This window comes from Perkinsus marinus, assembly GCF_000006405.1.
Source record: "Perkinsus marinus ATCC 50983 genomic scaffold scf_1104296968036, whole genome shotgun sequence".
Lineage (NCBI taxonomy): Eukaryota > Perkinsozoa > Perkinsida > Perkinsidae > Perkinsus > Perkinsus marinus.
Window position 1 is genome coordinate 1 of NW_003203299.1, and position 16,340 is coordinate 16,340.

Genomic DNA, 16,340 nt, shown 5'->3' on the forward strand with positions numbered 1-16,340 from the left:
CGGCGCACCTCTTCCGACAGAGGGCTTCGAATGGTTGCTCGTATCAGGGGCCGGAATTCGGGACAGCGAAGGTCAACACTTCGATCCCGACCCGCCCACTTACATGCTCTCGTATGCTCGGTCCATAGGGTCCATCGTGAATTTTTCACAGGTATTTACAGCTTCTTGGCAGAAAACTGCAGAGAACAGGGCATGATTGTCGAGAGTGCTCAACTTAGGGACTGCCCACCGGGCTTAGCAGGCTTCCCAGGTCCATTAGAATTGCACTTATCGACAGCCGCTATACACTCCCTCAGGCCAGTCTTCATTATATCGAGCCTGGGAAAATTATACGACCAACGCACAATGTGGAACCAGGACTCCCCCTGAGGTAGAAGTTTCCGATCTCTGGCCATCTCGTAAGCTCCGTGATATCTGGCAAGATGAGCCAGGCAACAATGTAAACTCGGGTTGAATGGATTGCATACATCTCGTACGGTCCAACTATACCAGAATACATCATCACTCCTTTCAAATCGATCTTGAGCTGAGGATTTCGCAGAATGCCATCTCCCAACATAGCAACGGCGAGGGCTGCAAGATGGTATCACGCGATCTATCAGCCCGGCATGCAATACCAGACCATGAACCCCCGACGAGGTGTACATTCCTGTTCAATTTAGGGTACTTCTTGAATAACTGACCGCTTAAAGTGACCCTGTGGACGATTATTGTGACGTGTATATTCACTGGTCTAAAGAATCCTTACATGTTGCCTACAAACTCCTCCAAGGTGGGCTCTATCGGGCCCGTGCTAAAGCCGGTAGGTCCAGGTGCATCGATCCAAATGCTGTTGGCTTGCTTAGTCCACGAGTATCTAACTCCGAACGGTCACACTGCGTGACACCATATAAGAACATTCGCACGTATTAACCAGAAGCTCTTTCCCGTTAAGAGACATCATGCATGGTCCATTCCAAGTCATGGCCACTCCCAAGCTGCTAGTGCCCGGTCCACCAGCCAGATACCAGAAGGTCGGCGCCAATGATGGATCTACATCTTCGGCTTCCATAACCGCGTAGAAGTACCTAGAGGCAGCGTGACCTTGATTCTCACTCCGCAGGCTGAATATACCTACTTATTCTTTCTGAGCACGCCAACTGGTATGTATCCGAACTCCTGTTTACCCTTGCTGAATGGACACAAGGGCCCGCCGCCATTCAGAGAACGAGGATGGAGAAACGCGGGCGTCTCACCTGGAGATAATCGATGGACGGTCACGGCCTCAGTTCAAACACGGTACTTTCGTTCCTAGGGCCGCCGGCATCAGTGATTGCTACTATGCAGAATGCGGCAATCAGAGCGATAATCATATTGATGAGAGACAAATAATTACGGTGTGCTGATCACAGTTTCGCACGTCACGGGAACTCACAGGGAGCATGTTTAGAGCTTCGGTCGGAACACTGGTTGACTAAAGAGTCATAAGATGAATGCGGGCGCTTGTCTTTGTGCAACAGCACAAACACGACGCCCCGAGATATATACACAAATGATCATCGTAAAATCTAGAGTTGCATAGCGGCAGTAGAAGACTGGTGCAACGCTCAATGGTCAAGATCAATAGCACGGGATGTGTCTTTCGCCCACACTCACGTACGCAAGCACGACGAGGCTCCACGGAGGACTCCTTCGGGAGGAGTGTATCGGCACGCAACACGTGCGGATCCACTTTGATTTCATCACTTTTCGTGCACATGCTGCGAGTATTTTACATGATATTGAGAGTTTTGTCGGGTGTGACTCGTGAAGTGTTGAAGGTTTACCTCATATAACAAGTATTGCAACGTTTATATTCCGATACACTCTGTTTCTCGGTGTAAAACACGGGTGATCTCGCCACGCGAGGCACACGCGTGTATTTCTCGTTTCACGTGACGGGAACCCGGATAGGGCTACTTGTCTAGCCCTAGATTGTATGCTCTAGCCTAGACTTTAGGTTTTCTGTGGGCCTGATGGAGTCCGCCAGGTGGACTATGGGCCCCCAGAACTTTTGGGCTAGGAGAATTGCTTCTTTGACCCGCCCATTCCTTCCCGGATAAAGGGGTGACTCACCCCGGGTGAGCCTTCGTGGTGCTTCGTCTCCATGGCGTTCACACCCTCAGTCTACGGAGCTCGTTTGCTTGCGTCGCCTGTTTAATGCGCGAGTTAGCGAGATCGTTATCAGAGTTTAAATGCAGTATCACGACACTTCACATGAAACGATTGAAACTCCATTGTTCCATGCTCGCTCCCTGAAAATGTCACTTTACATCGAGGAATATCTCCTTCACGTAGGCTATGTTTCCAGAATACGGCCCGGCACGACAGATTAAATGGCCTGAACGTTACTACGGTCCTCCGGGAATTTTCAGCACCACGAGGTTCCGACACCACCGAGAATGTACGCTCGAATGTGACATCGAAACCGACATCAATCGGGTTGAGACGGCGATGGTGCAACCCAACCTTGAAGGATCCCCAACAGCCAACATTAGTAACAGCCCTCCTCGCAAAGCCCATATATGATCCATCGCTTCTGGCGAGTTGATTGAGTCAGCGCACCAGATCTACAATCATGCGTGATAATTCCCCTGTATATAATATACACTGTATATTATACAGTATATTGGCCCATCATACCATTGATACAGTAAGTCTTACTGAGTAAGATTCAGGTGTTCTGCTGATGTATGTAGAATCAATCATCCCCAGCTCATCTACTCTGCGTTGTAGTGGATACGTAAAAGATAGGCAAATCCCCTTTGGCATCTGTGACCACTGCGGTAACAATAGTGGTATCAAAATCAATGGCGGACAATGTGATTCGGCGAATAGTTACCCTTGTCCTCACGAGTCACAGTGCGAGTTCTGGGAACGAATGAGTCGGACAGTGTCTCTCGAGCTCCGTTTACTCTACCAGAAACAATCCGGATTTCCAATAAAACACAACAGAATATTAATGATTGGACCACTCACCTAGATGTGATTACACGATTACTCAGAAAATAAAATTCGACCAACATAGTTGATGCTAAGGAATACCTAAACTAGGCTAACAATAGTAGGGTTCACCTTCGCAGTCACTATCAGTGGGGGCAAAGCAAAGAGAACCATCATCCTTCTCGATGATACCGAAACAAACCGCCGGATTCTGCCAAGTCTTGCAATACGATCCCCACTTGGAATCGCGGCACTGAGACATATCATTGCAGACGTCCTGACAGGTGGGTGTGGGCTCGGGACAAGCCACCGGCTCCAACATGTAGTCATCACAGGTGTCCTGTTCGGTCGGCTGGAAGCAGTAACCATCATCCTTATGGTAGAGACCGAAGCAGACACCGTTGCCCTTGCAGTAGGAGCCATACTTGGAGTCAGCACAGGGAGAATAACCATCACAAATATCCTGACAATACTCGGCGACGGCAACGGACAAAGCAGCGATGGTGAAAGCGACCTTCATGGGGAAGAAGAAAATGCAAGTCAACTGGCGAAAGAATCAAGTATCGTGGTAAACAGAATTATATTGAAGACTATATTAACGTTTGAGACTACAATTCAACTCGTCGAGGACATTCCACAGTACTTAGTGAATAACCCAAATTGAGGTACCTTCCTGGAACACCCACTGCTGAGAGACCAACACGAGACGATTATTACATCCCCTCTCCGAAGATCACTTACCTCGAAGAACGAGCGCTAGCGAGCCATACGCAAGGAGCCATATTCAACATAACCCAATTGCACAGGATCGTTCTAATTTTTCAAGCCATTGCATGATTTTCAGCTCGGGGCCTGAACCGAATTAAATAAAGCGAATAAAGGGAAGAATGAGAAGAACCAAGAAGAGCCTATGCGTCAGACTCTTCTCGATCTCTAGTTTACGTTGACCAAGGCTAAATTTGTGATTCGAGCGTAGAACGCGTCCGATCTAGCGTGTCGCAAACTGGATGCCCGGTGAACGAGAAGATGTGTCGCCCAGTAGGCTTCGGGATCGAGATATTCGGTAACGCCTTTATCAATAGTCTTCGGTGATGTGTCCAATAGCTGGTATTGATATTGCGGAATCGACCCGGAATACTCTCGCCCGATGCGGAAGTAGGAATGCTCCCGGCCGGTAGTCCTTCGTTCCGCAGTATGATGATCTTGGGAGGTGTTCATCGAAGAGGCATCACCCAATGCCGATTGAGTCTAATTTGAATGGTTGACAACTGGTTCCATTCACGAAAGATGCATCGGGCCTACTCGGGAGTCTATCAGTGAAACGGTTTAACTAGGGGATGAAGAGTGTCCGTCGTTTATGGATTGAAATTCCGCATTAACGTTAGACGGGTGGTGAAGTGGCGCAAGCGTCCATCTCGGTCGGCCTCAGAAACTCGCAGTGACCTGCTCGCTGGTCCTGCACTTGAAATAACAAACCAGACTAAATCAGTTTCGCATTGCTCTCGAAGCAAACCGCGAACTCGATATAAACTTATCCGCGACCGCGTTTTGATGCTGAAGCCAATCCTGGATAGTTTTATCGACGGTGAAACCGTGACGGCCAGGACCAAGACCTGTATGTTAGGTATCCCGGCTAGCTTGCTAGCCAGGGTGAGCAAAGTGTTTCACGATACGAATCCTATGGTGTCGGAGTTATCTAGCACTTTATGTTTCATTCCTCGATGGTAGGAAGGCTGTTCTGTGACCTGAGTGCACCCTAGGCACCTTTCGTCTGTTAGTGTGCATTGATGCTTACCTTACAGTCCCACCGAGCCCACGAACCGGAACCACAGGCGAACGGGGTCTATACCTAATGTCTGGGTTAAGACCCGCGCTGGGCTATCCGCATCGCTTCTAAGGTTGTGCACCTCCTGTGTGTAGCCAAACGCTGGACCACTAGGCATGAGCGTTCACGAGGCAGCGAGGAGTGCTTCCGCGAGCTTCTGGCTACCTTGATCGCCTCCAGGTTAGTCGTGGACAGTACACCGAGTCACAGTTCCCATAGTCACGGGTTTCTTCCCATCGACAGCTCCTTCAGCAAAACATTTCGAATAATCGACGACCCTATTCGGAAGTTTCAGAGCTGTCAGCTTTTGTCGCGTAAGAACCAGATCTGATCCGCTTGTGGAACCGGATCTCAACGACGCTATTCTTATGCTACTGTAGTTGCGTTTTATGTCTTATGTGCAGTTGTAATTGTGAGGCGTTTCAGCAATCAGACGTACACCTCCAAACCCTCGAGATTTGTTCATCCCAGCGTTTTGTCAGTTCTTAACTCAATCGTTAACGACGACGCCTCTAACGATGACCGTCAGTCATTTGCTGTAACGAGCATCTCGAGTTCGGCCATGATAATATCGACAACAGTATGCTCCCTCAGAAATAGCTCCACTCATGTTGGACATAAAGACTGAGGGGCCATTCGTCAGGGCCCGTGTCGTATTTAGGGATACCGCATCTGCGATTAATCACATGGTTTCTCTCGGAACTGGGATGATGATGAAATTTTCTATCGAGGGTCGAGAGACGATTCGATCCACCCTATGAATAATGCAGCATGTGAATAACTTGAGGACTTGAACTCAACTTTCACTTGTACGTATGGCTACAAAAGTCCCGCATGTCAGCACGCGAACACATAAGTTTCCTCACGGAACCTCATATAGAGTTAGCGAGCCTTTTCGTATCGCACCTTGAGAACACCGATAACACAAAGGTGTGAGACCGGGAAGGAGGGTGCCTGTGACCGGTGATAGGATGTTCGCTAAGTGGCCCATTGTAAGATGGGGTGAGAGGCCGACCTAGTGCTTCCATGTGGCATTCATAGAACACCGATGAGGCAACTTGTGCTGGCCACACCGGGAAGGATGATGCGTACAATACTCAGTGAGTATTACTCACGCTTTGTAATGAGAGCCCAAATGTTCCTGAATTCTTGTAGCGTAACTCTACAGCTCAAGTTGCACAAGAACTGTCCCCTAGCCATGTTCTAGTATATCCATATTTGGATTGTCTTCAACCTAGACCAAGGAGTTGTTGAGAATGCTTCGTATCAGTGACTAAAACCATAAAACAATCCCAGATGCCGTACGTCAACGCCCTAGTGCTTTACAAAGATGCAGCGGATACCGGGCTTAAGAGACTGGGAAGTTTATTGTGTAAGTACAGCGGGTCGGACGTTTACAGCGTGAGCGTCCAACCTTCCGTGCTCAAACTTCCTGTACCACTAGGGATCTATGATCGCGACCCACCTCGCCCCCGTCGAGGTCTCCTCCTTGAACCGGGAGGGAACTGGGATGGAATGGGAACGACCGGCAACTGGAGATCTACTCGAAAGTTGAAATACACTAGGGGGTCGTTTGATAAACGACCTCCGATCTAATTCCGAAGCTCAGGAGCAATTCCAGAATCGCTTCTTACACGTTTAATACGACGCTAGATTCAATTCTGAATACTAGAATTGATTCAATGAACATGGGGTCGATCTACTCTACTAGGAGCCGTTTCATAATTGGCGTGCGCTACTGAAGATACTAATTATGAGGAGTATGAGCTCATCACATCTCACCAAGAGCTAGACTCGATAAGAAAAGCTGGTACCTGAAAGTTTACCTTCATGATGAGCTACGGCTGTTATCTTGCCAGCATTATACTTGCTGTGTTACTCCTGAAAAGTTGCCTAAGAAACGACACGTGTGAATTTCTCTACCAAGGAACGAACATGGACGAAGCGATGCTATATGAGACGCAACTCGTACTGTGACCTCCTGTCAGTTCCAACGAGAGGCAGATAATAATCAGTTATACCGATGTGATCGTTATTACTCGGGCGAGCGCTTTTTACAGCGCGCCCTGCAACTGAACACTGACTGCCGGCCATGACGCTTGTCATCGTTGACTTGCTTGTGAGTCTTCCATGTTGCCACTGACAGTTGCATATGTTTGGAGGAGACTATGAGTAGCCGATCATGTGGACTAAGGAATCGTTTCGATATCACGCTTGAATATTAATGATGATGTCTTTGCTGATGATAACGGCAAATTAAGATCTCTGATTTTTCCCATCGATAGGACAGCGACCAAAACAACTTCCTTTGTTGAATTGTCGCACCCCAACTCGGTGTGGGGAAATATACACGTAGTCAACTACATATGTAGGTCACATGTGTGGAAATTCTCATCGGTTTCTGTACACTTATACCCGAATTTGTATGTAAACACCTATAATTAGTGAAGAAACTTCTGTACTAGGCTGAGGAATACGATCATTCATCCTTACACTGCCCCAACTCTATAAATTGCCTCTCTAAAATGCTCTTTTCTGCTCGCTAGGCTTCGCAGGATTCGCCTTGCTAGCCAAGCTGTGGAAACTTGTCTCTAGCCCTCTCTGAGAAGTTTCTAATAAGGTTAATCGCAAATTGCGACTCGCAATTTTCCCGTGGTGGTAGTTTGTTGGTATTAGTCCGAATCGCTGAAGTAATGTCCTCTTCTACTGAGGAGCTTTTCTCCAAAATTGGTGTTCGCGTTCCCTATACGTTGTTACCAGCTGACGAAGTGGACAAGACCAAATGGGCTGTCATTGCTTGTGATCAGTAAGCAGTGAACTACTGGGGAAAGTGTTTCCTTTTTTCCATGAGGAGTCTTCACAGGTACACTAGTGAGCCCGACTATTGGGACCGTGTGGAAAAGTTTGTCGGAAGTGAGCCCAGCACTTTACGTTTGATGTTTCCCGAGGTCTATCTTGACAAGGGACGAGATGAAGAGGTGAGTTTTTGTGTTTGACGCCTTCATAATCTTCGCTGTGCGTAAGATTCTCAAGAGCATCTCTGACCACATGGCGAAGTACACTGCGGAAGGTATACTCGTGAAGCCTGAGAAGCCTGGGATGGTATTGCTCTCCCGAACGACCAAGACTGGGGCTACGCGCACTGGTTTAGTGACAGCTCTGGATCTAGAGATGTATGATTATTCTGTGGGGAGTCAGAGCAAGATCCGCCCTACTGAGGCTACTATAGAGTCGAGGATTCCCCCTCGTTTAAGTGAGTTGCCGTTTGCCTGTGTTTTTTCTACTTGTATTTTTTTTATCAGATGTACGTCGTAATGCTCCCGTTGAGTTGCCTCATATTATGGTTCTCATTGACGATTCGGAGAAGACCGTTTTGGAGCCACTCCTTGCCAAGAAGAACGAACTCAAGCAGGTGTATGACTTTGACCTGATGGAGAATGGTGGCCATCTTTCCGGCTGGTGGGTTGACGGTGAGAGCTCGCAAAGTGCCGAGGTTGCTAAGGCTCTCAATGTGATTGCTGAGCCTGAGCGTTTCCACAAGCTGTATGCTGCTCCTGAGGATAAGGAGCCTCTCATCTTCGCAGTTGGTGATGGTAACCACTCCTTGGCTACTGCTAGGGCCTACTGGCAGGAGATCAAGGCGACTCTGACCGATCCGAAGGAGATCGCTACTCACCCCGCGAGATTTGCCTTAGTTGAGATTGAGAATATACATGATGATGGATTGGCCTTCGAAGCGATTCATAGGCTAATATTTGATGCTCACGGAGGTAGCAGAAAATTTATCGCAGAAATGACGGAGTTTTTGGAGAAGGAAGGCTGTGGCCCAGTGACTGTCGGCGAGAGCGAGGAGGATTTCAAGAGAGCCGTCCAGGGTGAGGTCTCTGGCCACAGTTTTGGCTATGAGGTTGATGGTGTGAAGGGCGGTGTTTTTATTGCGAATCCTAAGAAGGTCTTGGATGTTGCTACTGTGATGGACTTTGTGGATCCTTATATGGAGAAAAATGAGGCTAATGGGACTAAGATTGATTACGTGCATGGTTTGACAGCAATTGAGAGGTCAGTGTTTGGGCGTGATTTCATCGAGGAGTGGTATCAGAATGTTGCACGCATGCACATGAGTTCTTTGTCAGGTACTGCTCGGCTGGTACGGCCAACGTTGGTATTGTGCTTCCCGATATGCACAAGTCGGATCTTTTCAAGACTGTTGTTCACGACGGTGCGTTACCTCGGAAGACCTTCAGCATGGGAGAAGCTGACGAGAAGCGATTTTATTACGAGTGCAGGAAGATCCGCAAGGACTGAGATCTGCCGCTGTCCCATGTGAGAGGAAATTATTCATAAAATTGTCTATTCTAGCTATATGTAGATTGTACTCACTCATCCATCCTGTAGTTGCAAACTTTTTTCTGCGTTTACTAGGAGGTCCTTGTCATCATTAATGCTGTGTGCTTCGTGATGTTATTCACCTGCTGAATCGTCGCTATCACTCTATGGTAGGAGTATTTTTTATAGTTGATTTATCATCTGTCAAGACTATAGTGTCAGTGTTGTGATGGTATGTGGTAGTAGGCGTAAAGCCGAGTTTATCGAGGTTGTGGCAGTTTCATGTGAAGTTGAGGCGTTCGTTTGAGTTTTCACGCGAGTATGACAACTATGTGTTGGTTCATATAGCCACCAGCTGGGAAATGGAAGGATGTTTTCACTGGTTCAATGGAGTTTAATCACCGGTTTTACGTGAAGTGGCGTAAAACTCGGTGAAAAACGCGATATTCGCGGCCTGTAGTAGTCGTGAAATATGTTATTCATATTACTAGGGTGGTGAAACTCCAATAAGTTTCCTTGGCGTGGTATCAAGGTTTATATTTCTCAGCTGAGTCGGAGCACCAAGAGCTGCGGAAACGAAATATTCGTCTTAGTTGATATTATCAAACACGAGGAGGACCGCTTCCACTACACCTCTTCCCGTGCAAGTTTGACAAGTGAGCAGACAAGAATGACAATGTTACAATCAACGACTTTGAGAATCCAAGTTTGTCACTTGTCTACTTTGTGACAACGAAGTTTGACGCCGTCAAATTGACGGTGTGAATCCATGTAAGTATTGCTGGAGACGCGACCAACAGCTAGGAACATGAGCGTGTCCATTGGGGTTTCACCGGTTTTACGTGAAGTGGCGTAATACTCTGTGATAAACGCGATATTCGCGGTTATATGCAGTAGTCGTGAAATATGTTTTTCACTAGTGTTTTTCATATCACTAGGGTCGTGAAAGCCCATCGAATGGAGATGCTTTGGGTTTGCATAGTCGTGATGATTGAGCGTTAGTTACGTATCATACTTCTGTTGGGATTCCGAGTTGTTATATCTGTACGTTCCGCTCGTACGACTGCTCGTGTTGCCGAGCTTGGGGCTTTCACTGTGCCGAAGTGTTACGAGCTTTTTATGACAACCATGCAGTCAAGTTGACTTCGTCTGTTGCAATGACACTCCTGCCCGGTATAGCCGATCTCGAAAGGCGACTCTATTTAGTAGTGGAAGGGTGTCGAAGAACTGACAACGTGGTAGCAGCCTCAAAAACGAAGGTAAGTCCAAGATTTGTATTTGTCTGTTACCGATTACGCAGCCAAGTGAAAAGGATACATTCGTCGTGTTGAAGACAGAGCTGCTGGAAGTCATGGGGAGGGTGCGAGAACTCCTCGAAGAAAGGAAGAAGGTGATCAGAGTGATCTGGCTATGGCTCGGGGAAAGTCTTTTCCGGATAGTTTGTTTATGGTTTTTGATTTCTATCAGCTCGGCAAGCATGAAAAGAGTGGCAGTAGTAGTTCACAGTACGTGAAGCTCTCAGTGCGGTCAAGAACTTTGATTGAACAATGTCGAGCGAGGACGATGCACTTACGGCAGGTGGTACAGTGAGGGACGACTTCTGGTGATGTCGGCATCTTGAACTACTCATCGGTGTTTTCGTATTCTACTACGAAGATATCGAATCGTAGGTTGTTCCTATCTCATTTGAGTTTCGCCACCCTAGTGATATGTAAGGCACTAGTGAAAAATATATTTCACGACTACTGCATAGCGCGGATATTTTACGCCCACTTCACGTAAAACGGATTGTGAAACTCCATTGATGAGAGCAAACACGTCAGGTTCTGCGAGAGCAATGTGCTCGTGCTAACGCAGTAGGGCTAAGGCTGAGTGCAAGGCTCAGTGAAAGAGAATTGGATCGGAGGTGATCCACATGGGTAGCCTTCACGGCTTCACAAGGAGAGTAGGTATGATCAGCTGTTGGCCTTTGGTGAATTCCTGGAGACTTGTTCGAAGTGTATGAAGGACTCATCACAGGTAGGAGGCTTTTGGGGAAGGGTAACCGAATTGCATCTGATGATGATGATGGAAAAATTGGTGGTTTAGAAGAGTCCTTATTTGACTATCACGGATAGGATTTGGATCTGTATAGACTCTCATCAGGCTGGGTAAGAGTCGAACTGTGCTTGCCCCACTGAGCAATGAGTAGCGTGGAAGCAAGTGCTTTATGGCTTCTGAAATCCGGGGCTGAGCCGATCGCGTAACGCTCGGTCGCAGGTCGAATTTTCGTGTGTCAGGAGGTACCTAGTCTTCCTCCGGAGCTCTCCGATAGCGATACGGATGTGAGAAGCGCTCGCAAGGAGTTGCTCGATGATGGAGTCTCACATACGTCGTTAGGGGAGAGCCGGCATAGGGTGAGATGCAGTTATGGAATGTATGCTCGCTTCCCTCAGCTGAGCTCAATAGTTTCTACGCAAACTATAGTCCAGTTTTGCATGCGAAGTTTGATGGGAGTATACATGTTATCACCAACACATGTAGTTGACCATGTGCATATCCCTCCCCCCTGGGGTTAGGACTCCCTTGAGGCCCATCGGGCTCCATCACATCGCATAGGGGAGTTCTCACCAGAAGAGGGGGAGGCTATGGAAGAGTGGACTATGAGAATGGATGATATCGATCAAGGTACTTCACTGAATGATTCGGTCAATACTCTACGAGTAGTAAAAGTGGCGAAGAGGGTTCCATGTCATGGAAAGAAAATCACTTCGCTCCGCTCATTGAGTTTGCGTTTGAACGTAGCTCAGTCTTCATAAGAAGCTTTACGGCTTCGATTACTCCGGCACTTGTTGAGTGCTCAGTCTACTACGACTTCCCTCCAAAAAGGAAGTTCTACAGAGTGTTGCAGAGAAAAGGACCACCCTTTGAAATTTTGTGTTGCGTGGCAATTGATAAACGAAATAGGTAACATTCGGAAGCTCTTTTCTATGTTGTACATGTTAATGTCAATGTCCATTCAATGTCAATGTTGCTAAAACGGTTCTGATATTCGAATTCAGCGCTGGGGTCTAACGTAAAATCGGCTACATTTTGTTCATCAACTGTCACGCACTGCGGAATCACACAGGGTGGGCTTTCTTTCGCAGCACCCGCCGCTGACGTTATGGTGAGAATTTGTGCATGCGTGCAGCTAGCCGTATTCACTGCGGTCTGGGAAGATGAGCCGACACAACGAAACTGTTTTATACATTCCTCGTGCCGAATTACAATCTTACATTTTCCGTGACGAACTCGAGATTAGTATAGTAGCTTTATGACTCCTCAGATATTGACGATATCGATGTGATGGTGGATCGGCTACGAGAGGTAGCGGTTGAGATTGGGGAGGCGGGGAAGCGGCATTCCGAGCTGATAGAGAGGATAAGGCAACGCAATGAGGACGTGGACGGAGGCATTCGGGTGGGTTGATAATGATAGTGAGCAGCATGCTTGAACTTGTGCGTGTCAAACAAGTGACGGATATTTTGGGCTCTTAGTGTTAGTCGCTTTTTGTTCATAATTTTGTAGACCGCCCCTCCTATTTGGAATCGTCAGTTTTCATGTTGGAGCTCCGTCGAGTTTCTGGCGATTCGTTGAGGCTCGCCGTAAGCGTGTATATCATTCGGGTTTCTGCTGGGGGGGGGGGGGGGTGGTACTGTCCTATGAGCAGTAGCCGTACATGATGATAATACGGCGTTCGGTGGGGATGGAGGCGCCGAGTTAACATCTGCATCGACTATAGTAGTATTCACCAGTACTGTCTTGAAATGGTGTAGAGGCTCTACAGTAGAGCATATGCGCACGCGTAGCTCCACACGGGAGATGTGCTACGATTCGGTGACGCCAAGCTGAAGGATTATTGCTGAGTTTTCGCTCATCAAACGTATTGGCTAAGTTCAGGCCGTAAGTGAGAGAGTTAGGAAGATCGTCTTCACCGAGAACAAAAGTGCTATGACATGTCGCATCATCCTCGGTTTGCTCTTACTCGTTATGGCGGGTTGGATCTACACTCGAGTGAAAGACTAACATCACAAGTTGACGTTGCATGCCATATACGTTGGTTGATGTTCTCGCTCTACGGCCCGGATTGCGTTTTTGATGACTGCATTTTTTGAGGTGAAGTGGCAGTGAAATATCGCGCGAATGTTTATCATTTCTTACTGGAGTTGCATCCGTTTTACGAGAAGTGGCGTAGTGATCGCTGCGAAAAACGTGATACTCGCGATGTGAAGTTAACTGAAAACACTTGGCGAGTTCCACCGGAGAGATGACCCCATTTCACGTGAAAAATTTCGAGTGTTTACGCTTACTGCTGCTTACTGATCATTATTCACTGCTCACATGCGTTGGCTTCGCGAAGTGAAATGTGAAATATTTCTTCACTAGGTCTTTTCATATCACGGGTGAAATTGGTATATGCTGGGGAATGGCAATGACGTCTTGAAGAGGTACTCGCTGTTGTTTTTTTGTTAGATTGAGAGCTCCAGCATATAATGATCACCAGCCCAGTGTATCAGCATCCCGCGGCGGCCCGCCTTAGATTGCCCGTTTGGGCTCCTTGAGAGCCCCTGTGTCCCTTGTCACTAGGACTGTTTATTTGCCGGTTCGCAGCGGCAGGTGGATTACTCTGAACTACGGCTTTTGGGTGCCCTTTTGGGTCCATCACACCTCGGCCGAGAAAAGGGACCGGAGTCTTCCCGTCCCTGCCACCAGAATTCATACTTTGCACTACTAAAACGAGGAGCATGGAGCCGACGTAGGGGATGCCATAGCGAATGCTGTCTCCGCGTTGGACACGAATTGTATGGGAGTCGGCCGAGGTAAGGAGATGAACAAGTTAGTTGGAGATTTGATAGAAGGGCAGTTGACTCGTATTGATTTGGAGGCCCAAGCTAGTGCGGAGTCCAAAACTCGACAGTAGTACTCTGGTTTACCTGCCGACATGGCTTGTCAGCGTACTCGGTCTCACCTGCTCGAGGATCCTGCTTCCCTCCTCGCTGATATACATAGTTCGGTGCTCAAGCTAGCAGTACTGGTGCCTTGCGGGCGGATACGTTGCGAACCGAGAAGAAACTCAATGCGATGGGAGTTGCCTTTGTGATGGTATGTGGACTTCTCGTTCCAGATCGGCCGTTCGTTGTCGTGATGCAGAGTCCATGCGCAGTAGTGCCGCTGCAGCGGAACATGCTCGCGAGTCTAAAGTCACCAAGGAGGCATTCTGAGCTGAGAGAATAAGCACAGCTCTCTCTGGGCCCCGATGTTTTCTATGCTACCGTACGTCGCATTTTCTACATGAGAGAAGTTTCAATGGGTTAAATGCTGGTTCCGGTTTGCTCAGTACCGCCTCTTTTTTTCACAAGATAATACTTCCTTCTAACATATGACGGTCTCTCCAACTCTACGGATATCTCGCTCACTAGGACGGCTTCCGTCAGATCCTGAGGCCTTGGTAGCTTTCGTAAAGCGGTCTGTATCGCATAAAGTGATGGACGCGTCGATGTGGAATGGCATTGCCTCGCGCTCGATGGCTATGGGAGACGTTCTTAGTGGGCATCAGTTTACTGCTGTGGTGCGAGGCTTCAATAAGATGAACTTCGGCCACAGCGATATGTAGGGCATCAACATGAGTTCTCCTATTTTAGAGTGTCTTCCAGTTACCCCTTTCTTGAGTCGTTCGTTCCTCCACGATTACCGCGGTTCACACCAATAGATCTGTCACATCTCATTGGTGGATATGTCCACGTGGCTCATCGTAGCGACGAGGGCTTTTTGAAAACGTGTGCTGATGATTTATCGTGTGATAGAAGGAAGTTGGCGAGCAGCGCGGGTAACGTACATGGACAGAACGACTGGTGAGCTTCTGTGCGAGTCGGCCTCTCCCTCGTTTGATGTACTCAGGTATGCTTGGGAGAATCTTTTGGTCGCGTACGGAGATGCAGGCGTGAAGCATAAGAAGCTCTTCGAGACGGCTGCGCCCAAGCTATATGATAGTGTCAGTTTATCACTGTGGTGGTTTATTGATTCAGTCGTTACATCAGGTCCATCTGTTGAATGGTAGGGATTGTGGTCGCATATTGGGAGCGCTTATCAAGTGTGGATTCGTACATAAGAAACTTGTGACGCTGATACGCAAAGCCTTGCCAACCATCAGCTGCAGTAAGTCCCGTCTACAATCCGCTGGTGTTATTGTTGCTCTCAGTGAACAGTATCGTAATTGACTAAAATTCACGAGGCTGTTGGTTCAGGTACGGAGGAGTTACAGGAGATTTGCCGCTTATTGAACAGCATGGGAATTCATGATGATTTTGCTGAGAAACTTTTGCGATATCGCAAGGCGGAAGTTTTAGAAGATGTCGTTTCGTGACTAAATCAACCGCTCGGATTGCGTTTGATCACAGTGAAACTATTTGGTCGCAGCTGAATGCTCTGACCGTCAATCGGGGAACGGCAGGCGTCATCACCATGAGTCAGGACTGGGGGAGAGGCCTGGAGTCCCCTGACCCACGGTTAGAGTGAGGGATCGGAGAGGGAGGGAAACGGATAGGGATGTCAGCACGAGAGGAGCGACTGCATCTAGTGGCCACGCCTTCCCCATTTCTCCCTCTCCGAGTGAGGCGGTGTAGGAAATTCTGGAAAACATTTTGGAGGCAGAAACCTTGTTGAACACGCGATAAAGAGAGCTGCTGACAAGGCACAGGATTTACAGTAATTTGGACGGTTTTTCTACATGAACATCAACAGCTCAACAGTTGTTCTCTAAATCCCACCGTGCCAAGGACTTGAACTCAAAGCAATAACTCGACTATCATCATGACAAAATCTGACAGTCCATCACCGAGGTACCTCTAAGACGAAGTAACCATAGGGAGACCCGCGAACCAATGTATACAGTACAGTAGCGCCTGGTAGGCCGCATGTATGACAGATATGCTCAGCTGTTGACTGCACACTATATTTGTCTAAATACTCGCTTTCACGATCCACACACAGCAGTGCTCTGGTGCTACCAACATTCGATTCTCGAGCACACATATCAAGAAGACAGAATTCCAGCATCTCTTTCGTCTTATCAACGAGCGTTGGGGTGACGCGGAGTCCATGGGACCATTGACGAATCTTCGTTATTATGCCATCGACTTCAACGAGGGACGGCCCGGCTCTCTCCCGAGTGAATATTGACAGTCTCTGGCAGACCATAAAACCTAAC

The 16,340-nt window shown here is 47.9% G+C and overlaps 5 protein-coding genes across 5 annotated transcripts; 3 read left to right on the top strand and 2 right to left on the bottom strand.

Moving 5' to 3' along the window:
- Positions 1 to 229: 229 nt before the first annotated feature.
- Positions 230 to 1,352, bottom strand: Pmar_PMAR020148 (conserved hypothetical protein; the record flags this gene model as incomplete). The annotated part of the gene is made up of 7 exons (XM_002768478.1): positions 230 to 318; positions 477 to 573; positions 618 to 697; positions 749 to 856; positions 906 to 1,067; positions 1,118 to 1,235; positions 1,283 to 1,352. Coding segments are annotated over 7 exons (724 nt in total), but the record flags the coding sequence as incomplete, so codon positions are not given.
- A 1,721-nt stretch (positions 1,353 to 3,073) lies between these two features.
- On the bottom strand, positions 3,074 to 3,481 carry Pmar_PMAR020149 (hypothetical protein; the record flags this gene model as incomplete). The annotated part of the gene is made up of 1 exon (XM_002768479.1): positions 3,074 to 3,481. One exon carries the CDS (start codon positions 3,479 to 3,481, stop codon positions 3,074 to 3,076), a length of 408 nt encoding a protein of 135 aa, XP_002768525.1.
- Positions 3,482 to 7,479: 3,998 nt separating this feature from the next.
- Pmar_PMAR020150 (hypothetical protein) lies at positions 7,480 to 9,091 on the top strand (the record flags this gene model as incomplete). Its single annotated transcript, XM_002768480.1, has 5 exons — positions 7,480 to 7,592; positions 7,650 to 7,764; positions 7,811 to 8,039; positions 8,089 to 8,845; positions 8,920 to 9,091. 5 exons carry the CDS (start codon positions 7,480 to 7,482, stop codon positions 9,089 to 9,091), a joined length of 1,386 nt encoding a protein of 461 aa, XP_002768526.1.
- A 4,846-nt stretch (positions 9,092 to 13,937) lies between these two features.
- On the top strand, positions 13,938 to 14,355 carry Pmar_PMAR020151 (hypothetical protein; the record flags this gene model as incomplete). Its single annotated transcript, XM_002768481.1, has 2 exons — positions 13,938 to 14,050; positions 14,259 to 14,355. 2 exons carry the CDS (start codon positions 13,938 to 13,940, stop codon positions 14,353 to 14,355), a joined length of 210 nt encoding a protein of 69 aa, XP_002768527.1.
- Positions 14,356 to 14,513: 158 nt separating this feature from the next.
- Positions 14,514 to 15,497, top strand: Pmar_PMAR020152 (conserved hypothetical protein; the record flags this gene model as incomplete). The annotated part of the gene is made up of 5 exons (XM_002768482.1): positions 14,514 to 14,743; positions 14,788 to 14,985; positions 15,032 to 15,125; positions 15,172 to 15,289; positions 15,379 to 15,497. The coding sequence occupies 5 exons, from the start codon at positions 14,514 to 14,516 to the stop codon at positions 15,495 to 15,497; spliced, it is 759 nt and encodes a 252-aa protein (XP_002768528.1).
- Between the last annotated feature and the right edge of the window lie 843 nt (positions 15,498 to 16,340).